Source organism: Coturnix japonica, chromosome 1 (genome assembly GCF_054131305.1).
Source record: "Coturnix japonica strain WE chromosome 1, WE-NBRP24, whole genome shotgun sequence".
In the NCBI taxonomy this organism is placed as follows: Eukaryota; Metazoa; Chordata; class Aves; order Galliformes; family Phasianidae; genus Coturnix; species Coturnix japonica.
In genome coordinates, this window is record NC_140663.1 from 28,529,731 (window position 1) to 28,557,398 (window position 27,668).

The following is a 27,668-nucleotide window of genomic DNA, read 5'->3' on the forward strand; positions in this document are numbered from 1 at the left end:
TCATTATGAAAGTTGAAGACTGCATAAAGATACAGAAGTATATACAAAAAACAATTATTCTTTTAAAAGTGGTTTGAAAAATTATAATTGTTCCATATGTGTTTTCTTTGCATGATTTAGATATATATTAGCAGTTTGATTCAACCTCTCCAATTAGTGAACATATCTTTTCACTTCTAAAATAACCCATCAGATCAAGATATGTGCATATCTATTATATTAGTTTATTACATATATTTCTATATCAGACAATTGCTGCATGCTTATTCTGCTTTATTTGTATCTCCTGTTGTAAAAATTAGACTGAACATCTTTCTACGTAAATAATTTCTAATCTGTAAGATGTTTGAAAGAGAAACCTTTGCAAAAGGAACATGATGGTTTATTTTTGGAACAGTGCAATACCACTCTAATTATCTGTTCTGCCTACATACATTCTGATAAGAAAAAATTTTACTTATTAACGATTACACACAATCATAAATTACTTGAGGAATTAGTACTAGCACATTAATCTGAATGAATTTTTACAGTGGACATACAATCGATATTAAACCTCAACTGGAGCATACCTACTTTCAATAATCACACAACATCAAACAGAAGTAACTGAAATTAAAAGAGAACAAGCTAGCACTAAACCAGACCAACTTAAACTGCACTGCTAATATAACACCCAGAATTTTTTTTGTTTGTTTGTTTGGTTTTCTTTTTGTATTTTGTAAGTATCAGTATAAAATAAAGTACAGAGAACAGATCATGCGGATGAATGAACCAAGCTAGTGACTTCAGGATACGGAACAACCAATCCAGTATTGAACAATTTTGATTCTTTCAAAGGAGAACAAAAAATCTTTGCAAAGTTAAAGAATGATGACTATACATCCATCTAAACTAGTTGCACTTCCAGGAGAAGGACTACAGATCTAAGGACAAACTCTTAATTTTGAATTCATCATGGGTAAGACAGGAGAATATCATATACTTTTATTATGTTAATACTTACAACTTTGTGGCAAAGGGAACCTTAACTTTTTTTATATTATTATTATTAAAGAAATACATTCTTTAAATCAATGAGATGCTTAAACTACAGAATCCTATGCTAGTGTAAAAGTCACGTCAACTCTACCGCAAAATAGTAATAGATGACATGCTTAAATTAAACAGTTATTAGTCAAACACCATCTGCTTTTTCTTTCATTCTTTTCTGATCCTGATTTGTAAGAAACCACATCAGTATCAAATGTCACTTAGTTCTTATTCAAACAGAACAGTCCAGACACAGCGGCTGCACCAGCTGACTTAGCTGACCTGGGTCTAGAGTAAAAACAAACCCCTATAAATCACCAGATGTAAGCAATTGAATAGTGATCAATTTAATTAACTGAACAGCTTTCTGAAGTTTACGGTATTGTTTTAACCCTTCAGGCTTCTTCATGAAAGGTAACTTGCAATTTGTATTCAAGAGTAGGATTTGGCCAGAGGGCTACATATTACTAGGTTTAAACACTTTAGATTCCCACTGATAAAACCCAAGTCCCACATATCAAAACATGTCCTTTTTCACTTCCCCTTTAGAGTAAGATAGCAAGATTTTTTTTTCAGCATCATAGAAAGACCATACTATGTGGTGGAGAGGGAGAAGAACAAATTAAACAGATTTCAGATTTCCTCTAAAATCAAGCGTTTTGTTTTGGGGCCCTATATGCCTTTTACAATTTTACACCCATATTACAGATGCCACATGAAGTAACCCAATAACATATTTTAGACAAAATAATGAATATGGACTTAACTGTGTGTCACAACTACAACCACAGTTTTATGCTACATACAGAAGTGGCCTCGAAAATACACTCTAAAGAGACTGGTACAACATCTTTTAACATAGATAATTGTCCTGAAGCTGCACGTCAAGGGGATTTCCCTACATTGCCCACTGAAATTAATGGAATTCTGTCATGATTTAATGCAATTGGGATTTCAGCCAAAATGTATAACAGTAGAGTATAACTCTTGTTATACAAACTTGTACAGTGCAGACTTCAGAGCATTTACTAATGTTTGTTCAGTGCCCAGGACAAGAGAGCTGAGGCTTCTCAGCACTACCACAACATAAATTAATTCTAATACAGTCTTTGTATCTGAGGGAAGTATAAAAACTATAAGGATTAAGCTTAATTATACACATTTTAAACAACCTGCAAAATAACATGACATAATCAACTTCCTAACCACAAACCGCTCTATTTCCAATTATTTTACTTTAATCTCTGTAATGCACCTATTTCTACTAATTCTGCAGTTAGTTCCACTAACTAGGGACAAGAATAGGATCTACTTACAAAGAGAGAAGAGTTATATTTGCAGAGACTGGTCCCAGATTTGGAATGATCTCCAGTTCATTGTTGTTCAACTTCCTATTAATATAAAAATAAAATTAATGTTGAAGTAAGTCAGAAGTACATCATAGGATTTCCTAAATTCCTGAACAGTGTCAAAATTTGAAATTAATTCCAGTTTAATACAAGATTTCAGAATAACTAACATCTTTGCCAACCAGTTTTCCCTGGGTACTGATACCTCTGCAGTACAATTAGCCTATACAAACCACCTCTTTTTTATTTTTTATTTTTTAATTAAGACAAATGAACTTACACTTCCCGAAGACTATGAAGGTGATCCAAGAAATTGGCCTTGATTGAAGATAATTTGTTGTGACTGAGATCCCTGTGAGGTTACAAAAATAAACAACCCGTCAGTTTTGCCGTAGACTGTTGAATAAATCGAGACAATCACAATTAGGAATATGTTACCATTTGTTTCCAAGTACACAAAATTATTTGTTTAATGTTAGTAAAATTAGAATACAAACTCACTTAAATGTGCAAGGTACAAATAAATGCAAATACTTTGATCACATTCTTTGACAGTGTCAAATAATTTCCTGAACAATTGAAAATAATTGTTCATTTGGGGTTTTGTGCGTGCGTATATCTTCAAGTGTTTAATATGGATGACAAACATTTCAGCGTGGTAACTTATGTACATCATCCTCCCTCCCTTCCCATGGAAAGATCTGGCTAAAGCATGTGGTTGACTACTAGGAAAATTCATAAACCAAGGCTCATTGCCACCTCAATCTTGAATTGATTACCGTATCTGTACCATTCCACTTTTCCTGCTTGCTTCTTTAAAGCAGCTCAGAAACCTCAGCTACACAATGAGGACTGTACATCAATCTCAATTCTATTTTCACACAATACAGGGCCTGCAAAAGCAAATCTAGCATAGTCCTTAAGTAGTATCAGAAGAAAATATACACAAGAAGGCATAAATCTACTTTGAATTTTAAGAAGTTTGTGTATTATTCACATTAATATTGCATTTAAATGCACCTGAAGTAGCTCTAGCACTCAGCTTCTACCGCTCTACACTGAAGAACCCAAAATATAATTTGATGCAGTTTACAACAAACCTTGTTAGTGCTTTTGCAGACAAGGGTGCTTGCTAGGATACTAAGAATGCAACACACTTCCTTGACCATTGCCAAGAAATTCATTTCCCTACAGATACTGTGCATCTTCACTGTACATCCTCCTGACCACTGGAAATCATCAAGAAATACAGTCCTAAGAAACATTTTTCTGTGGTCTCACAAATACTGAAAACATAACGGAAATAAGAGAACAACTGCACAATAGAAGGCAGAGAAGCTGATTACAGAAACTCAAACTTGTAGAGATTAGCCCAAGCATTTCCAGCTGGCCTCATTACCAGAGATAGCTGTGTTGAAGGCCTCCCCCCTTTTTAGTCATCCACCCACCACAACCTGCAAGTTCCTACTCTTTGTCACTATCTTATCTGCAGTGATACAGCTGTCTGCAAAGTGCTTGCTGTACATTATAACAGTTAGTTTATAACACAAGCTCCACTGTTTTTAAGGAACTCCTAATCTTATGTAACTGAGAGTTTGCAATGCAGGCCCACAAAGAATTGCATCAGTGCACTTCAGCAGCAAGCAACTTCAGCATCTGGCTAAAGGGCATAAACATTTCTCACACTTAACACTTTTTTCCCATGCTAATTGAGCACTGGATCTTAAACACTCAACAACATGCCTGATCATGATACGTGGGCTGTTCTAAAAGTAATGCCTCCTATTTTTCGCCCACAGCATCAAAAGCAGATGCAGACAGTACAGTAGCAGAGGTTGAACCTTCCCGCCAATATTAAGTTACATTTTGTTACCGTGATACCAGCAGATGGCCAGTCTGACAAAATGGCATCTGATACGTAAACACATACAAAGCAAAGGTGTCAATGAATTTCTCCATGCTGACAAACCTGTACCCACTGACACACACTGATGCCTACTTAACAAATGGAAACCTAATGGTGGGTGGCATGAAAGAGGCAGTAGTTCTCCTCTGCTGGTGCAGACTGTTACAAGCATGGCATGCAGGCTCTTGCTCTTCACTGACAAAAAAAAAAACAAAAAACACCCCACAACTGACAGACTCACGTAACTCACTTCCCAAGTTAGAAAGACAATCCTCACCTCTGTTTTGATGTTTCTGAACCAGACTGACTTAAAAAATAAAGATTAAAAAAAAAAAAAAAAAAAAAAAGAAAGAAAGAAATTGCTAAAATTTATCCCAGTCATACATGTGCATTACAAACAGCAATGATCAGGCCCAGAGCTCTGGGGTGCTTCTGCTGGGTTTCCTAAATTGGTGCCCATAGCAACCTGCATGAAAGAACTGCAGGTGTGGCATACATTTTTGCAGCACAAAAAAAAAGGTGGGGGCAAGTGCTGGGGGAGGCCCCAGAGAAGAGACACACCCTCCACCACATGCAAGTGGCCACAGAGGGATGATTTCTGGGATCCAGCTCAGGTTTTGCACACCTGACGTTGTACACCTGTGTCTTCTTCCAGGTGCCTAAACTCCTAAAGATTTTCCTCTTAAAAGATGGAAAACCAGTATAGTGCTAACATTTGCAAGAAGCCACAAATGTTAGTTTCATCACTATGATTTTGAGTTCTCCTGTAAATGAGGTTAACCACACTTGAGTTAGAGGATTGCATCTTTCACTGCTTGAAAGTCTAGTGCAAACATTTGTCTGGCCATAGACTTCAAAAAAATCCATTTGTTAGCATTTGAAGACACCAGCTGTACAGATTAAGGATTCTCATACAGACTTCTTAGATGAAAAAATACACTGTAACAAAGACATATGTTATATTAGTGATGGGAATCTAACTCGTTCCCTTAAAGCAGACAGAGCAGAGACGATTTTTACTCTTAAAATTAACCCAGTATTTGGCTTTAGTCTGTAGGGATTATATGAACTATGCAAATAAACAGCCAAAGTTTAGTGAAGTTATGGCAGTTAGTGCCTAATTTGTTACTGCTGTTCACGCTTTAGAAAAGACTTAGGAATCAGTGATTATTTTAACAAAGAGGTTTCAGCGTTACTCCTAAAAACCTGCATTTCTTCATTTCACCTAAAAACCCTGCAAAAGCTTTATTTAAAACATCCTTGCCTAAAGGACCTACCAGACAGTAACAGACATGAGTAGATTTGTTCTGCTGGAGTTATAACATGTTAAAAAAAAAAAAAAAAAAAAAAAGAAAAAATCTGGCAGAGTCCTTAAACTATAAAAATCCTGCAATTACAACCACTGCTGTGCATGATCACCACACTGGAGCCAGACACTTTCACTCATAGCTCAAGCTCACATCCATCTGGAGTCTATCAAGGCAACCGTGAGCGTAACAACTTGCACTAGGTTTCAAACCATTATTTCATGTTTGTCTTTAAACATTAAAGATACTCTCAGATTTTCCACATAGTACGTACCTTAAAAAACACATGCGGATAAATTCCTCATTCCTGGTTTACTCACAACAGGTTGTCAAACTCAAAGCAAAACAATAAGAAAAACAGAAACTCCAGACTATACTGAATTGCCAGTTTCACACAGCTGTATACATTGTTGGGCAAACTATGAATTGGACACGTTTTAATTGTAACATTTTAGCATCCTTGCTCCAAAGCTACAAATACACATCAATTCAATGCATTTCTGGACATGTCCTAAAACAGATACAAAGAAAAGACCTGAAAACGAATCATTCCCTTTCCTTCATTTGGAAAGGAGCACTGGCACTGTGAAAATACAAAGATTATTACTAGGCATTTTTCCATTTCTGAATTCTCCCTCTCTGTTGAAACCATATTAGCAGGGGGGAGCAAATCTCCACTGTGATTACTTCTACTGCTAGAATTTCAAAAGCCATTACAGATGCAATAGTGAAAACTCTCTGAAACTCCATTTTTATTAAGAAATCTTTATAACAATAAAATGTATAAACCTGTTCATCTCAGGTTCTAATGAAAGTGATTAAGCTTTTATCAGATTGCACCCTCTTTCAAAAGCTTGCGTAGTTTTTGAGGCCCTTTGAAAACCTGTTTTATTAAATGCTTTATACTCCTTTTTGTATGAACACCTCTCATAACTCAACCTCTGCCTTCAAAAATGAAAATGTAACTCTGAACATCAACGTTGATAAGATGAAAAAAAAAATGAGAGGCCTAATGAATAAAGGGAGAGAGTGAGCATTTCTTCACACATTTATAACTTTTAGACTCTACTTAATTTACAACACTTAGTTACAATTATCATCTTCTTCCTTCGAGAACTCAGAAACCTGAGCCCCAAGTCAATTTTTAAAATGCAAATCCAGCAACAGCTCCTTAATCAGTCCCACTGGGGCCTATAGAGCTGCTAATTCAGCAGAAATCAAGAGAGCTGAAAAACAAAAAGCCAGGCTGTAGCTGTTTTAAGACACTGATCCAAAGTGACTCATAAATCAGTTCGCTATGTTCAAGTTTTAGTCTGGAAAATATTGAAAAACAGCTGTGAAAACCATACGGCCCTTTTTTCTGGCAATTCTGGTAAAGAACTAGAGGATTTATAAAATGTAAATACTAAAGATGTAATACAAACACAAGTCAAAGCCATCTTTCAGATTTTCCCCTCTGTCCTGCTGACAGCTTTAGCATTCCTAGGTGAACCTGGCAAGGAGAACTCAACAAAGCCTCTGAGAATTCACAAACACTGAGGACGCTGGCCGCCATTCAAACTCTCTTCCTCCCTCCACTTCTGGCTATGAAACATCGGCTCTAATGCAGCAACATTCTCTCCATCTCGAGACACACACACAAGAAGTAAATTGAAGTCTAACTTTAAAACCATTTGTACACAATCATTACAAATATTTATCAGTTTCCAGTGAATTGTTATCTTCTGCAAAGGCAGCACTACAGAGGATGATATTTTTTGGCTAAAATCACAGCAAAGCTGGCAAGTAGACCCTGTTTACACCCTATTTCATGAAGCCATTTCCACACAAAGCAGTAACCTCACATTTGCTATAAAAAAAAAAAAAAAGACAAAAACTCAGTATAGAGGTCCACCTTCTGTTTTTCCCCATTGCACAATCAATGGTCAGACAGCAGTTCACAAGCTCCTGTTTTATCTCAGTGGGGATACAAAACGAAGGAAAGGTTGAACAAACTCAGAAGCTGACTTCACCGGATGTGCTGTCTGCCTGGGAGTGTAGATGGACAGAGGAAGGTGTGAGGTACAGAGTGGGCCCAGACGTTCTCATGAAGAAAAGCTTTCACTGCTCTGCTTGGGAAAGCTTGTCTGCCTATGCTGAGAACATGGTGTCACAGTTGTTTTCCAAGGAGCATTGGAAACCCTGCAATTAAACAACTAGCCTTTGGCTATATATGCTATGGACTTCCACGGGAAAACACAGTAAACATATAGCAATAAAGTTCATAAACAGACTTTAACAGTTTGTAAATGCACAGTTTGTTGCAACAATAACTCAGCTTACTCAAACCTTTTTTGTGTATGTAAAACTGAAGAGTATTATAATCCTACATGTGAAGTCAAAGCTCCAAGTACTTAAGTAACTGGAGGTGAAAGACAATGTTCCACTCTTCCTCGGCCCCTTTCAGAAGAGGGTAAGGAAGAAACAGTTGGGTACTTCCAAGTCATTTGACACAAACAAAAGAAATATTTACACAAAAGCAGCCAGACCACATGGTTTGATGACACCTACAAAGACGTACTCCTGTGAGTTTAAGACCAAGTGACACAGCTGTCCAATGAGTAATCACAGCAGGGTTTCTTACAACAGACCAAAGCTTATTTATACAAGTGGAACTTATTTTCTCACACTTTTAAAGGAATGTGAACTTACATGAGGATAATTTACACTACCAAGGGAATTCTAATTAGAAAAAAACCCACCCTTGTGCTAACAAAAAAAGCCCTGCAATGTGTTTTATACCTCGGTAAAGAAAGAGCAACAGACATACTTGGACCACTCCTAACATAATTTCAAAGCAGTAACAAAAACAAAAGTTCTGGGGTTTTTTTGGTTTTTTGTTTTTTTTCTCCTTTTTTCAATTTTATTTTATTTAGCGTGCTGTCACATCTGAATTTTATCTTACCAGCACTAAACTAGACTAAGAAAGCAAGCTGCAAAGCCCAGCTTAGCATCAAAACTACCTTCCATTTTGTCAGAAACCTAATGCTTGCATGCTAAAATAGTTCAAAAGAACAGGAGAGATGAAATTTAATAGGAAGCCTAGCAAGCTGTTGAATGTAAAGCAGATCCGGCATTTGATTCATATGCTTCAATCACATAAACCAAAGGACTAAAAAAGTTCTTTTCCCCCTCACACTTTCCTGAACTGCTCATGGAAATGTTCACCTCCTGCAGCCCTTCGTGTGCACAGTACCATATGGTGTCAATACAGCCATCCACATTTCATGAGCAAAGCAGCATGACCTCCAGACGAGGCAATTGAGCAGAATTAGCCACAACTAATTGAAAGTCTTCCTGTTTACTTTTAAGTCCTTATCTCGATCTGCTTTGGAAATGTAATAGAAAATTACGGCGACTAATACAGAAGATATTTGAATGACAAGAGATTAAAAACAAATGTGCCAAGTGTCCCGGCTCTTTTCAGGGCTGCAGAAAACTCCCATAATTCATGCTTTGTCCATAAAAGTTTGTCACAGGAGGTAAATTCCCTGCACATGGCATTTCATTACGAGTTACCGAGAATTCCATAAATCCGTGTCACCGAGCCACACGTGGCAACTCCCAGCGTTAGTAAAGTTATTAAAACTACCAGAGACGAAAAGCGAGAGCTACAAAAATAACACCGTGACTAATAAGATACAAAAGTTTCGGGTTTTTTTTTTTTTGTTCGTTTGTTTTTTTCTGCGAAGAAATGAATGCCAGCTCAGAGATTTCGCACGTTTTCCGATTAAGTCGCTGGGGGAACAACTTTTTTTTTCCCCCCTTCCCAGAGCATCATCAGCCGCCGCCCCCCGGAGCCCAGCTCGGTGTAACGCCTCAGCCCAACGCGGAGCCCCGCAGCCCGCTGACAGCCCGCTCCCTCCTGCCCACCGCCCCGATGTTTCCCTCCCCTTTGCCTTAGCCCTCCCCGGCCGCAACAGGGCAGCCCCCAGGGGCAGAAGATGGCGGCCAGGCACCCCCCCACACCCCGCACTGCCGAGACCCCGTACTCACAGCTGCACCGCCCCCCGCGGCAGCCGCTCGGGCAGCCGGCTCGGCTCCAGGTGGCTGCAGGCGACGAGGTGCCCGGCGCAGCGGCAGGACGCGGGGCAGCGGGCGGCGGCGGGGCCCCCCAGCAGCAGCAGGAGTAGCGCCGGTAGGGCGGTAGACACGGCGCTGGGCATGGCGGGTTCGGAGCCGCTACCCGCGTCCCTCGCGGACAGACAGATCTCCCGCCTCTCTGTCTCCTTCAGCGCGGGTGGCGGTTCCCGCTCATGCCCCGGAGCCACCGCCGAGGAGGGAACACGGTGAGGGGAGCGGGAGGAGGGAAAAAAAAGTGAAGGAGCGGGGATGGGGGGCACGCCGCACCGCCAGCCACTCCGCAAACTTTGCAGCGCCTCAGCCCGCCCCCGCCCGGCCCGGGGAGCCCCGAGCGCCGCGCGGCCCGCCCCGCCCGCAGCCCCCTCCCCCTGCCATGTGACGACTACAACCCCCGGCCCGGGCCACCTCGGCCTCGCCCCGCTCGGGGGAGGACTGGCGGCAAAACCTCTTTGCCAACGGGCTCCGATGCCGACGGGCCTCGATGCCCGCTCCCCGCCCAGGAGGCCGCTGAGCGAGCGCCTCTAAGAGCAGAGGGAGCGAACGCGGGCCCCGCTGCCCAGACGTGGAGTCCCCCCCGGCACTGCGCTGATGGCGCGACTCGGAGCGGTCCCGGAGCGGCTCCGGAGGCCCCGGCAGGTTCCCAGCCAAGGCTGGGGTCACTGGCATGTAAAAGGTGAGGTGAGGTTAACTCCTGCCTTCCGGGTCCTGCGCGGCTAGTCCAGACTCAGTAATTAAGCCCATTATATTCCCCACAGGATCCAGCTCCCGAGGTTCAGGGAAGTAGGCAGGGCGTGCAGATTCCACATCTCTGAGGTAATCTATGTAATTTAAGTAAATACCTATTGTTCGAGTACCATATGTAAGCCCAGACCCTGCCTGGATTCAGTTACTGGAAGCACTACACAGTCCCATTCAGCAGCAGAAGAGTGTCCAACCAGTGGTGGACACTACACGTTCTTTCACAGCTTTATATGCACAACACATCTCGCCTACAGAACTGGAGACAACATGAGGTGTCTTGCAAGTTTGATAGCTCCAACACCAAAACACGCAGGACTGAAACTGTTTTATTGCTTCCATACGCGTCTCAGGAAGCCAGCTGAATTATGCAGAACTACGTTTTTAGCTTGGAATCCCAGTTTTGCAAACCTAGCAGGCAAATCAAAAGTGAAAACGTTCTTGCGCTGCTGTCAACACAACTATTTCAGGTGGACAGTGTATGGAACAGTGCAGTGATCCACTGACCGCTGGTGGTCCTTACAGAAATCACTGCATGAAAGCAAACACACACTGCAGAAATGCAGTTTTCTGCATGTAAAAGCAAGCAAGCCAACAAATGGAACACAGGGTAAAAATTAGTATATATTTACAAGCTACTCTTGCTTATTTGTTGTAAATGAAAACTATCTTGGCAACATCGTCTTGTCGTAGATATTCACCTCGTCTGCAGCCATTTAAAACTACTGGGTTAGCATTAGATTAACAAAGCCAAAGGAACAGTGAACTGTTCTATATAGCCAGTAGGAAAAAAGTAGATAGTGCCAGACTCAGATTTTCAAAACTATCCACCATTAGCCTGTACCTTTTCCTACTGAAGTGAGTAGGAAGGCATTCATTTCTTTCAAAAAAGATAACATTTCTAGCTATGAGGTTGCTTCACACTGTTATATCAAGACACAGATACACCTAAACATGTTCTGTTCGTTTTTAGGTAAAATATGCTATAGTTGATAATTCTGCAATGTAAACAAAAATTCAAGATGAGGATTTTCATGTCGCACCAGAGAATTATCACACACGTTACTATAAGCAAAACTGATTTAAAGTAGCCAAACTCTGTACCACAGTTCCCACAAAGTACCTCTAATTTAGGAAAAGTGAGCATGTCTTGAGTGTTGGCAAGGGCAGTGATTCACTGGTAAGTCACAACAGAGTAATTAAGCTGTCAGTTTAAACATACAAATGTAAGAAAATATAGAAGCAAAGCATATGAATAATGTATCTGATGTACATGTGAAAAATGGAACAAGGGAACAGATGAGGGAAGAAAGCAGGAAAAAAAAAAATGAAAATATCAAAAAGGGCAAGAACTTCTTTTTAGTTTGAAAACCACTGATGCAGTCATGGAATACTGTGCCCTTAGAAAACCCAATGCATATTTAGTGCTAGTAATGTATGAAGCTGTTTTAAATTAAGCAAGGTAAATCAATTCAGAAAATTAATCCATTTGTCTTTGCAGCTTCTTTTCTCTGAAGACTCAATAAAGCATTTTAAAACTGATTATATTACAAATTCTAAAATGCCTGTGTGCTGTACTTCAGAGCCTCTGACAGGAAGAATTTCTTCCAGCAGGGAGATTTCTTCTCTTCAGGAGTCTCAGGCGTTGGGAAACTGATACAAATGTTGCAAGATCTGGCAGCCTCCACACCCAGGGTCTCTTTTTCTTTCCTTTTACTTCCAGAGTGCACCGTAATTATACATAAGAAAATACCAATGAGAGACTTCCTGTATGTCTTCTTCATGGGTTTGGCTGGAGTATAACTCACTCCAGCCATGAGTCTGCAATAAAATGGAAGGTCTCACATTCCCCTACCCTGATATCTCTACATGAAGCAAGATATCCCTAGCGGCCCTTGTTTGGCATCTCAGTTAGTGTAACTGCAAAGTCAACAGGGTTAAGATAATGGTCTTACTGCAGACCCATCAAAACCAAAAACAATCTTCTACCACCTCCACTATTAGTTCTGCTCTGGAATAATTTCCTCATCCAATTTTCTATGTAACTGCACAAGGAAGCTTATCTGTGGTGATGGTTGCTTAGGCAAAGACAGGTTTTTTCCATGGCAGCTGGAATATAGGTCAGCCTGAGGGGGTGATGCTGAAAAGGGGGAAGCATGGCAGCAGACAAAAATTCTTGTAAAACTAGATCCTCAAACACTTTGGTTGGTTGATCTTTGTGTTTTGTTGTTTGTTGTTTGTTCGTTTGTTTGTTTTTTTCCCTTCATGAGACTACCAGCATGGTAGCCTGAGTGAATTGAGAGTAGGAGAAAGGAAGCTACACATTGAACTGTAGATCCTTCATTGGGATGTTATGGGATGAATCCAGTGGTGTCTTTTTAATTCTCTGATTATTAAATTAGATAAACGCACATTTACAGATACAAGTCCAAACATACGTTGTTTAAAAGATGCAATAGCTTCAGGCAAAAGACACACCCAGAAGCTAAGTATGATTCTTTTTTTAATTTATTTTTTATTTTTTTAACATATCATTAACTCATTTAAAGAAACACTGCTTTCACCTAACCTGCCTCTAGAAGGTGTCTACCTCAAATCGGTCTGGTTTTAGCAGGTTACTGAAAATATTGTATCCGTTCCTAAGTTAAGCAAAACAAAATTAAGATTATACATTTTCTGTCTTTCATAGTATTAGTAACTTTGATGGTTTCGTTAATCTAAAATAAATTTATTTAGTTTTCATGGGAGTCAAGCCATTTCAATTACATACAGTTAAGCTGTATGTAGCCATGTGTAGTTAATCCTGCAGGATTTGTGTTGGGAAGTCAAAAGGAGTGAACAGTCGTATCCACTAAATAACTACACCCATTAAGGACATCCCAGAGTCTCCTTATGTAGTCCTTGATTACCAGGTAATCCAAAACAGTGTCTAGTATTTGCTTCAGAATTTCTACTTTTCATGGGTAAATGATGTGAGTTCAGAAGTGTTCAGCAGCAAGAAGCAGAGGTGGAGCAGAGTAACACTGTTTATCACACACAGAATCACAGAATGACCCGGGTTGGAAGGGATCTCAAGGATCATGTAGTTCCAACCCCCCTGCCTAGCAGGGCCACCAAACATACACATTTACTAGATCAGGTTGCCCAGGGCCCCGTCCAACCTGGTCTTGATTTTATTAGAGCATAAATCTTGATTTATGCTCTGATGCATCCCAGTTCAGATACTGAGATAGAAATCAATAACTTATATATCCACCTTTCTATCAGTAAATGCCCTGTAGGAGTAACTGGCAGAATTAATGTCCTGTTTACTTATTCCTAAACTTTCCCAGCTCCACTTTATTTCTAGTTGAAGAAGATGTTTGTGATTTTGGGAGAAGGAAGTGAGAATTCATCCTCTAAAGGTCATCACTTCCTACTGCAGTTTCCCCTACTTACCCCGTTTAAAAAATAATAATTAAAAAAATAAAAAATAAAAAAAAATTAGGGCTTACAACATTTTTTTCTAAGGCCACAACTGAAGGGAGAGATTGACTGGTGAAACCCATATTGCCTAAAAAACCCCATGAAAATGGAACAGAACATGTATTTTGTGGAGACTGCTTGCGTACATGAAACAGCTTGCAATAGGCTATAGGAGGTTTTGCCTCAGGCACCTGTCTGAAAGTTGCTAGAGAGTTACAGGAAAACTCCCCTGTTGAGCAGAAGGCCTTATTCACTTCTTCCCTTTACCTTTATGCGTTTAAACAAGAATCTCATACCATATCATGGGATATTTTAGTTAATATTAGCACTAAGACTTCATGACCATTTATTTCAATTCCTGTGATCAACCATTGCAAATTCACTCGCATTTGAGGCAAGCCCATAAAACGTTCTTAAATTATTTCCTAGCTATTGTGAATCTCCTACTAGTGTGTCATAAGTCCTTGGTGAATATACCAAGGTTCATACAGGAATTTATTTTTGGTAGTAATTAAACTTGAATTTATGTGATCCAGCACTGAAACCATGAAAACCAAATTATGCATAATTTTAGCGCACTGATTACAACCAGGAAAACCATATGAACTCTTTCCAAATACTTTGCCTAAGGTAGAAAATGTTCAGCATTTGTAGAATTCATCCAAACACTGAGTGTTTGCCTCCATTGCAAATAAACTCAAATGTCCTAAGGCAATCCACATTAGTGACGACTGTTAATGTCTTCAAGTCATATCCTGCATGGGGCTAAGTGGGAAGTTAAGTGCATGATTGGAAGGACAATTAAACAATCAACATCTACAATGGTGTAACTTCAAAGAGGAAAAAAGAAGAGTTAATTTTATGTCATTAAGGAGCACTCAAGTTGAAATGTCGTCAATTTGAATAAAAATAAGTGGAAGTAATTTCAGGATGGTGCTACCGTAGTAAAACACCTGCTAGGTCTGTTCTACTAGTTGTTTTAGTTTGTTGGGTTGTGTGGGTTTTTTGTTGTTGTTGTTGTTTTTTTTGTTGTTTTTTTAAATAATATTTTAAAATAAATAAACATTTAGGGGTAAGAAAGATCAAGAAGTGGCTAAAAAAGAGATCTAAAGAGATCTAAAAAAGAAATCTAGCTGTGGCCTTCCAAGACTCCTCCACTTCTAGTCCTCCTCTCTTGTTGTGGAGTGGGTTCCTGTAACTGAAGCATAGGCATGTTCCCTTCTGTTTTGGGGCTGGAAATTTCTACCAGAAGAAAAGCATGGATCTTTGAAGACATCACTTACTCAAATCATCCAGGGAGATTTGGTAACATTTTTGTCAGTGTTCCAAGGCTTCCAAAATTAAGCATGCACTGTGTTTAGGCAACTCCTGAAGTCAATGACTGAAAAAGCTTCTCAGTGTGAAATCAGCGAGACTTAGAGCCTAAATCTTTGAAGAATTTAAGTCTATTTGACTGTTCCAGAGGGAACAAGCTGCAGCTGGGACTCATCTTGTGTAATTTTAGCAATTTAGAAGTTCGGTATCTATTTTAAAGCGATTGTCTTGGCTCCTTCTGTAGTCAGTGGAGAGAGGATGACACCTCCAGAGAGTGATTACTACCTTTCTAAAATGAGTAATCAAGGCATTTGGAGTGAATCAGCCACTGGAGGTTTCTTTTCCTCTCCAATAAGTGGAAAAGTCTTTTTGGCTAATTGAGATTAGACCTTATATTTTTAGATGTTTCTCGCTGCACACCTTTAAGCATACGGATTGAATTTCTAAATATACTAATATGTATATATATTTACAAAACTTTATAAATTGAAGCTACATTGTGTTATTGCAATAATAATAAGTGACATTTCTCACTTATGAATTGGTGTAGTTATTGGAACATGTAATCATTTAATAGTTTCCCTGTTGCATGCTGATATAACAAATTGTATTATGTAATTATTAACAGATTAAATTTTATGAGGCTTAGTAAAACTGAGGGGAAGTGCTATGCTTAGAAAGAAATATCATATAAAAATACAAAATGAGGACCCTGTAAAAAAACATCTAATAGAGCAATGAAAACTAAATAAGAACACTCCAACAATGAAACATCACAGAAGGCATTTAGGATATATCAGTTGAAGTTTTCTGTGTGAGAAAAAGACGTGATGACTCTGTTGTGCTGTTGAAGGCTGAAATTAATTATAATGTCTTGTTTGGTGTCAGATTATAAGAGGAGGATAGGTTAGGAGTAGAATGTTGGTTATAGAAAACTGTTAACAGGCTCAGGAGGACGTAATTCACAGCTCTCAGAAAATGAATGCACAGTGTTGCAGCACAGCAATCAGCACTGAGATTTTGCACAAAATTATCGTGTGACTATCATTGAGAAGCCAGGGAGTCAGCAGACTGTACATCATCAGTCTTTGCTTCCCTCTTTTTGCTGTTTGCTGCCTACTGCTTTCCTCATTATATAAAGTGAAATAAGCATGCTCTGTCTTTGTAAGAAATAGGCCAAATTCACACTGCACGACTTCCACAGATGCTCAGTTACTTGCCATAGCCATGTTTACTAACACTGGCCAATTTCCTGAGCTGGAGCACCAAGGAGCAGGCTGGTGTGTACTGGTCTGGATCGGCCAGGCACTAGCTACAGCTGCAGAAAGCACCAGCACTCTGCACCAATAGGCTTAGTTGGTGAATACCCATCACTGACACTCTCCTTGTACTGATCCTGATAGTATCACATTGAGAAAAATTGTAAAGAATATGTTTTTTTAATCACTCTGACACTTTTTGTTAATCTTATGCAAGCAAAATTTCCTATAATCTCTTTGATATCTCCTACATTTGGGCAACAAACCTCTGCAATGCAAAGCACCTTGCTTTTGATGGCCTTGCTAGCCATCAGCTTTCCAATTCTTCAAGCAGTAAGCAGTCAGGATAGCAGGCTGAGGTTTGCCCATCACTTACTGGCCACAGCGCTTCTGGCCCTCTCTGAACTTTCTCAAGTAGGTTTTCTTTCAAAGTGTGCAAACGATCAGCACACATGTACATGTATGTTGTTCGTGGTGAAGTTTTTCCTTTGTTGTTTTCCTTTCCAGGCCTGCAGCTTAGGCAACTCCTCTCACTCACTGTTCCCTTTTGCAGGCCTCTCTGTACTCTCTGATCTATCAAAGGAAATAGCAGTGCAGAGTCTTGCACATGTTGAATCTTGAAATCCTTTTCTGGTTGTGCTGTCATTGCCAAATGAGAAACTTCTGGTTCAGGGACCATCCTTGCAGTTTTGTTCTCTATTGCTGTTGCTGGAAAATAAGTAAGTAAGAAATACATAGGCAGTGCTACAAGACAAATAGTTCAGTGTCTCACTGGACTGGTCTTCTTGGAATTTAATTGACTTGAGCTCTAGAAAAGGCAACTTTCTAGAGAGAAGTTAGCATCCTACCACATCTGATGCCACAGTATGGATTTTTAGCTGCCTTGGCCCACATGTGCAATGTCAAAATCAAGGCAACTACCACCTGGTCAGGCTGGGCCCAAATCTGACAGCAATGGCAAGGAAACCAGGGCTTTCATTGAATTGCAGGTATAAAATAACTGAGTTATCTTTCCAGTGATTTGTAAATAATTTATAATTAATAAAAAAGTCTCCATACACTTAGCTAAGTTAATTCTATTGTATGAATTTCTCATTTTTGGGAAACTAAAGAGGAGGAGGTTTGCTGATCACTTTAAACTTAGGAAGAATACATTTTATTTTAATCATACTTAAAAAAAAGCCACAACTTTTTATTGTTGTTGTATTTAGAAAAATACTGCTAATGATAAACACAAAATTACTGCTCTATGACATTGATAAATTCATACATATGCTCTCTGAGTACCACATGTGAGTAATAGTCCAGCTATCCCACTGATGTCACTAAGATGGAATTGGAAGTGCTGAAATGTTCAGTGATGGATATTCCACTGCAGCTGTGAGCAATGTGCTCCTCAGAGACTAATTCTCCCGGGACAATGTTAAATCCTCGGACTTGCACATTATAAGTACAATAACATAACTTAAAATAGTATCAAAAGAGATCTAGCTAAGAAGCTTAGTCTCATGTATATTTCAGTTTATATAATAATTAATCTCTTAAATTATAAATAAATGTTCTTTTTACACATATATATGTCTATGTGTCATAAAAAAATAAAGTGTGTTAAAATAAAATCAACAAAAAGGGCATTCAGAGTTAAAACTAAAACCATAATCTCTTGCATGGCTTTTGTTGTTTAAAAAATGGCAACAGTTAAAGATTAAGTGGTAGGATTCTTTTATTTTTTTTTTTAAGTCTAGATATCTGACTTTTACTGTAATGCTTTCCAAATATTTTATTCTTTATTTTCTTAAACAGAAGGGTTTGTTTTTGGTTTTAATTAAGCACATATATACATATATATAATTTTAAAACGTGTTAGAGAAGCTCACACAAATGAATAATTTTACCAAGGAAGTAATTAGTGACTATTCTGCAAATGCACAGACCCTTTGTTACTGTTGTTGTTTAATAACATATACTGATATTCAGAGCTGTCTGAGCTCAAGACTATTGTAGAAAGCCCTGAGTGAGTAAAGCATTTTGTCATTTATTTAGAAATAAGGCTTGGACTCAAAACAAAGTTTGTTGGGATGGGCGGTGGGCATCCTCTTTCCTGATCAGAACTCCCTCAAGTGCTGGCATATAGGTGTGCAGATTTCTAGTGAAGTAGATCTGATTTTAGCTGACAGGAAAATAATCATAGCTGCAACTGCTGAAAAAACACAGGGAGTCCTAAACTGTCTCTAACACTATTTCTTCAGCAAATTGCAAATCAGATATGCCTGAAGACTCACGGCTTTCAGCCTTTGGCCTGAGGACTTTACCTTATCCATGGACAACTTTTCAGGTAAGGAAGACAGAAAATGCTGTGCATCAGAGCATCCCTGAGAGCAGTTCTGCAAAACCATTTTCCCAAGCAGTTATGCCTGAAGATTTTCCTACTCAGTTCTGCTGCTTGCTCAGACCTGCTCCTTCTATGGTGTGAGCACAGGTGTTTGCGGTGCCTTGCAGGAAGCCAGATTATGAGGTTGGCTCATGGCTTTTTTTTTTTTTTTTCCCTGGAGTTATTTTTAACCTTTAATTCATGTAGTTTGTCATGTGGCCTCACTAACAGTGCTACGCACCATGATATGGAACCAGTGGCAAGTGGTACTAGGTATACCATAAGCCATTGTTACTGCTGAAAACAACATAACAAATCAATTGTGGACTGAAGAATCTGACTTACTGTGGGGGTAAACAGAAGTTTGGGGCATTGTGTCTGAGATTAGGAGCAGCACAGTCCTCTGAAGCTATAAAAACCTCACTCTGTTTCTTTAAACACATTCAATTTCTTTTTTTCCTTGGGCATCAATGCCCTTGAAAAGGTGCTGGCTCAGATATTGTCACCCTCCATGGGGTTAACTTTTTGCTTGATCGCATTTGATCTGTCCATAGCTTGCACAAATCTAGCATAAAATCTCGAAGATAGCATTAAACAGGGTATCATCCAGTTTTGCAGAATACAGTAACAGTCACACCTGATCTCACTTCAGTGTGCACTTCCATTTACTTCAGTAATGCACCAGTCTGATGTTAATGATCACGGAATCAACAGATCAAGAAAAGCAAGCTCATTTTTGTAAGTCTAATAGATATTCATATTCACAGCAAGAGATGTATAGGGGCTCAAAAATTACAAAAGAGTTGAAAACAAACCAGACAACATATGTCAGTGTTTATACTTTAAGTTCTTCCATTTCTGATGTTGTAGAAGCTTGTCTAAGCCACAAAGTTTGCATGTGTGTTACAGCTCTCTAATGCATATCTTTTATCCTGCTTGCTTGCTTTGAATTATGTGCAGTTAATGCTCAGACTCCCATTTTTTATGTTATATCTGTGAATTCATACATACTCATGCACATACTTATGCACATACATACTTATATTTTATATGTACCTTCTGCACACAAGATAACACGTATTTAACTTCTCATACTGTATGGCTTTTTTTTTTTTTTTTTTTTTTTTTTTTTCGGGAGAAGGAGCACAACCTGTTTCCAGAACAGTCAGTGCAGTCTTAGCTGTTATTCTCTGTAGCAGCCTCAGGCTTAACAGCCTGGCAGGAAAACCTGCAAATCCTGCTGCGCCCTGCAGGTTTCTGTGACTATCCCTTCTGGGGTGTTAGAAGTTCCCAAATAAGGAACCTTCCGTTCACCCTTTCAAACTCACTACTGCAATTTTCGGTCTTTTTGATGCTAAACTTGGGATATGTGTTATTGCCACACACACAGCAAATGAGTGTCAAATAATGGGCATAATAATTGAAGCTAATGGGAGTTTTATCGCATGGCTTTAAAAAGGTTGGCATTCCTCCTCAGGATTGTGAAACTGTCGGCCTTTAGAAATGTTATTTTAAAGAATGTTTAAATAAAGTTCATAGGTCTAGGTAAGAGAGAAAGTCAGAAGGATGATGTTTTGTCGCATACTTAAGAGCACAGTGCTATCATATAGTGCTTGAGAACAGTTGTACAGCTACCATGGATTTGGTGAATTATTCTGTTTTTTATCTCTTCTTGGAATGAGGTAGAGCACTCAGTACTGCAATCTGAGATCAATTTTTTTTTGTGTTGTTTTAAGTTGATTTGTCATACCTGGTGCAAACTTCAAGTATGACAGGTACAAAAAAGCAGAACAACAAATGAATTGAAGATACTGGAAAAAAAGTCCTTTAGGATGTCAGGTCAGTGCTTTGTTGTTCCCATTGGTTATCTCAAAGGATGGGCAAAAAATGAGAGGACAGAGATATTAGAAGCGAAGACCAGTGGTAATTTCAGCCTCTCTTCTGAAAAGAGTTATGCAAAATTTGCACAGTTATACTTAATTTCAGAAGTGTGAGAGTTGTTTTAATTCCAAGACACCTCCCATATCTAAAGTCACGCAAAGACATGAGAGATATAGGTTTGTTTTCTGAAAGAGGTTACTGATCTAAAAAGCTAAATCAATTTACTAGGAAAAACGTACCCTGAATATAGGTTGCAGAAAAGGAAAATACTCAGAAGGCAGGAAAATTAACATAGGAGTAGGTGTAAAAGTGAAAGATCGAGTAAGTATATCTCTGAGCTTACCAGGAAGACTCAATCCTGGCTCACCCAACAGGACATTTGACGTTTTCATTCACAAAAAGATGTGGGATTGGCATGCCACTTAAAAAAGTTAGAACCTTTGCAAATGATTGTGTTCCCTTACAAAGAAGAGGTAGAATCTTCCTACCTAACACTGAATAGTAACTGCAACTGGGCTTTTTTAATAAATATATAAATAAATAAATAAATAAATACTCTGCTATTTTTTTGCTTTTTGAGGTTGCATTTGCTTTCTGAAGCCATTTACAATGCATAGCACTAATTAGAGCTGGAAAACGCAGGCCAATTATCACTTACTTTTGCAAAGTGCCAAGCAATTTGAGATACTGAATACCCTCAGTAACTTCTTGTTTAGGTGCATTGTTGAGCAAAGTGGAGTTAAGAGGATTCGAGCGCAAACACAAAGTGGCCCCCACGGTGTGTGGAATATCTTTGTGGATGGAGTGCGGGACCATCAGCTCTCCGCTGGGCTTTGCTTCTAGTCAGTGGGGTGCTTGACTACTCATGGGAAAAAGAGAAAGCTCTAATTAAGGCGTACAGCCAAGTAGTGCTGATACACAACAAATGTGTTTCTAAGCATTTTTTCCTCTCTGAGAATAATTATGTTTGTACACTTAATACACTTCAGGTGTTAATCACTATTGATTTTTCAAATACTATTATCATATTCCAGAATCCCATTTACTTGGAAAGACTTACTCAAGGATAGTCATTATTTAAAAACTGAGTAATCAACATATTAAAGGGTCAAGTCAGGTTGTTTCTCAGCTCAACTCACCTAAAAGCCTTTAGTCTGACAAAAAGTTTGCAGTCTTTGGGCATCAGCTGAAGGAGGCCCTAAAGATGTGTTTCAACTAAACAGGGAGAGACAAGTCTAAGGATGTTGATTGTATTAAAAATTGTATTTTAACTCTTCAGATGTTATTTGTGTTTGAAAGTATTTTTTGAATGATTATAAACAATTTAAATAGTATAATTCTAACTATAAAACACTGAAAGAAGTTAGAATGAATAAATCACATCCGGAAAAGTGTTAACCATAGTATGGCCACCCATAAAATGATTATCACTGTTAGGATTTATAAAAAAGTAAAAATAATAATTAAAAAAAAAACAAAACTTTTTTTTTTTTCTCTTAAATATAAACTTAGCTGCATTTACCTGCTGAATAAGGAGGCATGATAATATCAAATTGTACTCGATGACTGCAAGATCTTGACCCAAATGGGTTGAAAGGGAAATTCAAACAAGAGCTATGGAGGGGAAAGATTGTTCTTACAGAATGCAATCCCATCTCTGGTTGCAGTGGTGGGAAATTACAATAAAGGCACCAACTGAATGTTTTGCTTTCTACTTTCTACCACTGAAAATGGAGAACCTTGGTTAGGAGGACCTGGGGTTTGCATTTAAATATTGAGAAAAGAATACACATTTGGTAATATAATTTGTTATTATTAAACAGACATACAAACAACACACTCAATACAAACTCAATACAATACATACTCAATACAAAAAAAGCACAAAATGCTCAGATGTAACAATGTTGACCAGTTTTCAGTTCTTTGGTTTAAACTAAGAGTAGTTTATTTCTTCGTTTCATGATGAAATATCTTATTGGTCTGACAGGATGATGCATGGGAAAATGGAAAACAGGTTGTAAACCACTGAATCTGGAGGATGAATAGTGTCTAGGCAGATGCCTATTTGCTTCACTCAGGTTTTGTGGATGCTCAGACCAAGCAAAAGCTGGAACTTAGAGAATCATGGAGTCATAGAAAATCCTGAGTTGGAAGGGACCCACAATGATAATCAAATCCAGCTCCTGACTCCACATAGGACCATCTCAAAATCAGACCATGTGCCTGAGACCATTGTCCAAATGCTTCTTGAAGAGCAGTTCCATGCCCACCACCCCCTGGTAGTTAGGGTAGTATGGTTAGGTTGCAGTCGGACTTGATGATCTTTAAGGTCTTTTCCCACCTGAGCAACTCTATGATTATGGTGAAGAATCTCTTCCTAGCCCCCACCCTAACCTACCCCTGACACAGCTCCACGCTGTTCCCTTGGGCCCTGCCACTGTCACCAGACAGAAGAGCTCATTGCTGCCCTTCTGCTCCCTGTGAGGAGCTGCAGCTGCTTTCTTTTCTTTCAAACTAAACAAGACCCTTTCCAGATTACTTGCAGATTAAATGTGGCAATTTGCAGGCCAGGGCAAGTCAAAGGTACAAAGCAGCTGAAGAATGGGCTTCATAGTGGGTGTAAGCCTAATTACAGAAAGTCTATTGCCTCTCCAAAATAAATACATAATAAAATAATAAGTAATAAATATGAAATAATTAGCTCACACCTGCATATAATAAATCAGGTGTTTCAGTGCTGTGAATGGTGGTGCTTTCTGGGAATCACATAACCCATAGTTACATAGTACAAGTTAATTTCTGGAATTTTTATCAAATTTCAGTAACAACAGAAGGTTGTGCTTTGTTTCTCTTTAAATGTAGACAGACATTTATTGGATTCACAGTCACAAGAAAAACTGGCCCAGTTTTTAGGAGACATTTCCCTGTGCCCAGTGCAGTCCCTTCTGGCCACCCAGGTTGGCTGCCCTGAGCAGCTCTCCCTGCAGCCAGACAGGGTGGGAGGGAAGCTGTCCATGCCTCAGGCTTTGAAGCAGGCATTGACTCTATCTTGGACTTCCAACTGGAAATACATGGGGTTAGCAGGGGAAGTTCCTGTGGCTAGCAGATGGGCTCCATCTCCTTCTGCTTTCCATCACTAAAAAACTGTGTTATCCAAAGCCAGCAGCTTCCACAGAGTGAAGAGACATGCAGTCCTGGAGAGACTCTAGATATCTGTAGGCAGATCCAATAGACCTCAGTTCCCTTACATAAGCAGAAAAGATTTTCTTAGCCTCAGCCAAAATGAATGTTAAAAGTCGTTCATACTTTTCTGTACAGAAAACAAAAATCTGCGTTTACAAAATAATTTTGAAAGAAAACTGCCTATGTCCTCATCCTTCTTGACCCTCAACCCTAAATAAAAAATAAAATAAAATAAAATAAATATATAAAAAGGAAAAAAATCAAGTACAAGCTTTAAAGTGCTGCATATCAGAAGGGGGAAAAAAAAAAAAAAAAAAAAAAAAAGGCCAAAAGTTTATTTGAAATCTCTGCCATTGACTTCTAATACACATTTGAATAAGAGTCTTTCACCCACAGAAGCAAGTAAGTAAAAGTTGAGTAAATTAAGCTCTTAATTCCAAAACTACATGTGTTGGTTGCTGGAGCTCCCTTGGGTACACTGCAGTGCACACTACCAAGAGCTGCATGCTACAAACTGTTACTCGTTTTCCAAGCAGTTAACTCACCAAACAAAGATTCATAGGTTTTTAAGGAACGCAGTTATTTGTGGACTAACATCTGTACTCAGTATTTGAAAAAAAACTTATGATGACTTTCTTAAACATTTTGCTGCAGCAATCAGCAATCCCTTCATTAATGTCCTCATTTGGACAGTAAATCTGCTTCCTTCTAAGGTAAATCCCAGTGTACACATAAATAACTTTTTCCTTTTCCTTCTTTTCTTTTTCTTTTTCTTTTTCTTTTTCTTTTTCTTTTTCTTTTTCTTTTTCTTTTTCTTTTTCTTTTTCTTTTTCTTTTTCTTTTTCTTTTTCTCTTTCTTTTTCTTTTTCTCTTTCTTTTTCTTTTTCTTTTTCTTTTCCTTTTCCTTTTCCCTCTCAATAATTGTATTTATTTATTTTTCTGGAAAAAAAATAAAAAACAACAAAAATAAAAAACAAACAAACAAAAAAACCATACTCCTAATTTCATGCTGTTTATAATCGATCTCCTCTGAGTTAATAGGAGGTCAGTATGGATGTGCTGGACACATACTTTTTAAACAACTGCGCCATGACTTTTGACTGTGCTCTGTGAAAACCTTTTTGGACTTGCTGGAGTCAGACATTTGTAGTGTGTACATATTTGAATGACCCATCCCCTTTCCTTTCACATCGTCATACATTTACTACAATTTTTCTTAATTATTTTTTAAAATTTTATTTTATTTTATTTTATTTTATTTTATTTTATTTTATTTCATTTTATTTTATTTGTGTGTGTACTTGCTTTCTAGTTCACAAAGCTTTTACTGCATTTGCCTCCAGCTTGCTTATGATGTTACTTGCTATTATCTGATGTTGTCTGCAAGTCTTCCAGGAAAACCAGGAGTGTTTGGTGGCATTTGTCTTGCTTCTTATTTAGTCTAGATTCTGGATATTCTCTTTTATACTGCATGAATTAAGACTGATCACTGGTAACTTTCCACCACTGGTCAGTTTCTTGCAGGGCTTTTGCATGCTGCCCTTCCTTGAGAGCTGTACCCAGATCTGCTGATTCGAGTACATTAGTTTTGGATCTTTGGAGTATTAGTGTACCTTATCATTTACTGCTTTTGTTGTTGTTGTTGTTCTATCATTCATACTTCTGCTAGAGTGTGAAACAAAAAACCTCACTGTTCTTTGATGTGTCTTTTTCTAAGATCCCTTCTTGTGTAGTTGATAACTACCGTGACACTCCAGGATGTCTTGCTACTCTGTCTTCATTTACTTTCAAAGCATCTATTGCATGATAACTTGTGCTTAAGTTTCCAATTGACACTGATTGATTTGTGTTCTTCTGTAGGGCATGGAGGCCTGTTGCCTCAACAAGTCAGGTTTGCCACACATCCTCCAAAGATCAAAAAAGAGAGTCCCTGCCTGAATCTATGTGTAAGATGAGTGTCTGAGCACAAGTGGAAATGATGATGGGAAAGTGCAAAGAAGTAGTAAGAAGCTCTTGGTCAGCATGGTGTCAGTGGTCTTAGCACAGTCAGAGCAACGTGCTGGCAGTTTTTAGAGGCAGCATGGGCATTTTGCCTGTGCTTTTAGTTTTGCCTTCCATTCAGCTCACTTCCTAGTAAATGGAGTGCTAATTTATTTCTATCTTGTAATTTCTGTAACTTTTGCAATAAAAAGAATATGTACCATAGATCTCTTTGTTGTTGTTGTTGTTGTTGACTGCTGGACTATGAATATTTTCCTAATATTGCTATGTCAGCTACTGACTTAGCATTTCTGCTTGTGAAGTAGCTGTTCTTCCAGCTCATCTCAGACACGCTTCTTCCTCCACATGTGATAAACGCATTTGTGCCAGCTTCCAAATTCTCTGAAACTGTTGCTTAATCCCTGCCTTTTAAACATATAGCTTTGTCTATAGTAGGGACTGATTTCCTGAGGCATTTGTTCTTCAAGACATGTCTAGCTCTGGAGTCTGAACTCTCCTATTACCTGCCATCCTCAATACTCTCAACAGAGAAACAAAGGAATTGCATTTTGCATATATTTTCTATTTCACAGAGCTGAAAGAATATTTATCTCCAGAAGGCATGCTTTGATGTGTATCTCTGTCACTGTAATGCTGTTAGAGAGTTTTTCCTTATCTCTGCAGTATAATGTTAGAGTTTCAGTAACATGAACTGCACTCAGTCTTGCAGCATGCAGTGTTTTCTTTGTGTCGGTTACCAGTGGTTGCAGTGAGATGATACATCCCACTAACTCATTCCTTTCTAGAGAGTATGGCCTGGGAGTTTCATGAGGTGTCAGTGCTACTCTGGACAGTGCAGTTCTATCATGCATAATAGGTCAAACACTTTTCTTATATTCTCTTCTTGTATCTCTGCATGCTTTTATACTAGTAATTAATTGCCTGAAGGATGTGTCAGTTTCTCACAGATAATTGCAGCATCTGAAAAGACATATCAGTACAGTCCTCTTTCATGTGTTCTTTGGGACAGTGCACTCGTGGCTTTCAGTTTCTCACTGACTGAAATCTGATTTTTAAATTGGGAACGTTAATTTTCCCCCAGTCTGCTTTCAGCCCAATATTCCTATCTCAGCACCTGTGTAGGCATCTGCTGCAGCTTGCTACTTGTCATCATGGGCTTCTTCTCCCCAGAACTCTCATTACTCAGGAATAATAAAAAAAAAAGTATCCAGCTGCTGTCTTGATTCATGGGAGTCCCCTGAGTGTGAGCTTCAGTTTACAGAGAACTCCTTCCTGCCTTGGGATGATGCCCGCTGGCATTCAAACTGAGTGCTACCTGCCAAAAAGTGTGGGAAAGGTTGTCAGGTGGTGGAACAGCTCATCTGGCCCGAAAAACAAGAGCCCATTCTTGATGAGAGCTGGCTGGGAATTTTCCAGTGAAACTTTCTTTATTGGGAAATGTGGAATCTTGGTATGTATTGACCAGGTGGAATGTCTGGTCAAAACCAGAGGCAAGAGACCCACCACAGAACTGGCAGGCTGGTAATGCAGCAATGTGGAAGAATATTGCTCACATCCGTGCTTTGCACAGCTAGTTCTTTGCTCAGCTCAGTGGGTGTCTTAATCACAAGATGACTGAGTATTCACTCCCACTTTTCAACCCCTCACGATGCAGCTGCATAAGTTTGTACTAACAGGTCAGGAGCCTACAACCTAATGCTATATGTGCTTCACAGCTTCTGGCTGCACTGCTATCTT

General features: G+C 38.9%; 1 protein-coding gene and 1 long non-coding RNA gene across 2 annotated transcripts in view; one reads left to right on the top strand and one right to left on the bottom strand.

Annotated features, from left to right (window-relative positions):
* LRIG3 (leucine rich repeats and immunoglobulin like domains 3) overlaps positions 1 to 10,020 on the bottom strand; it is a 42,186-nt gene extending 32,166 nt beyond the window's left edge. Inside the window, exons 1-3 of the mRNA XM_015855211.3 lie at positions 9,630 to 10,020; positions 2,662 to 2,733; positions 2,349 to 2,423 (exon numbers count right to left, since the gene is read on the bottom strand). Of these exons, the coding sequence (XP_015710697.2) occupies positions 2,349 to 2,423; positions 2,662 to 2,733; positions 9,630 to 9,799 (317 nt within the window). The 5' untranslated portion in view covers positions 9,800 to 10,020. The remainder of the gene's footprint in view (positions 1 to 2,348; positions 2,424 to 2,661; positions 2,734 to 9,629) is intronic.
* A 123-nt stretch (positions 10,021 to 10,143) lies between these two features.
* LOC146762340 (uncharacterized) lies at positions 10,144 to 25,917 on the top strand. The gene is made up of 4 exons (XR_014942259.1): positions 10,144 to 10,389; positions 10,472 to 10,529; positions 18,742 to 18,827; positions 25,791 to 25,917. It is a non-coding gene; the product is annotated as an uncharacterized LOC146762340 (long non-coding RNA).
* The last annotated feature ends 1,751 nt before the right edge of the window (positions 25,918 to 27,668 follow it).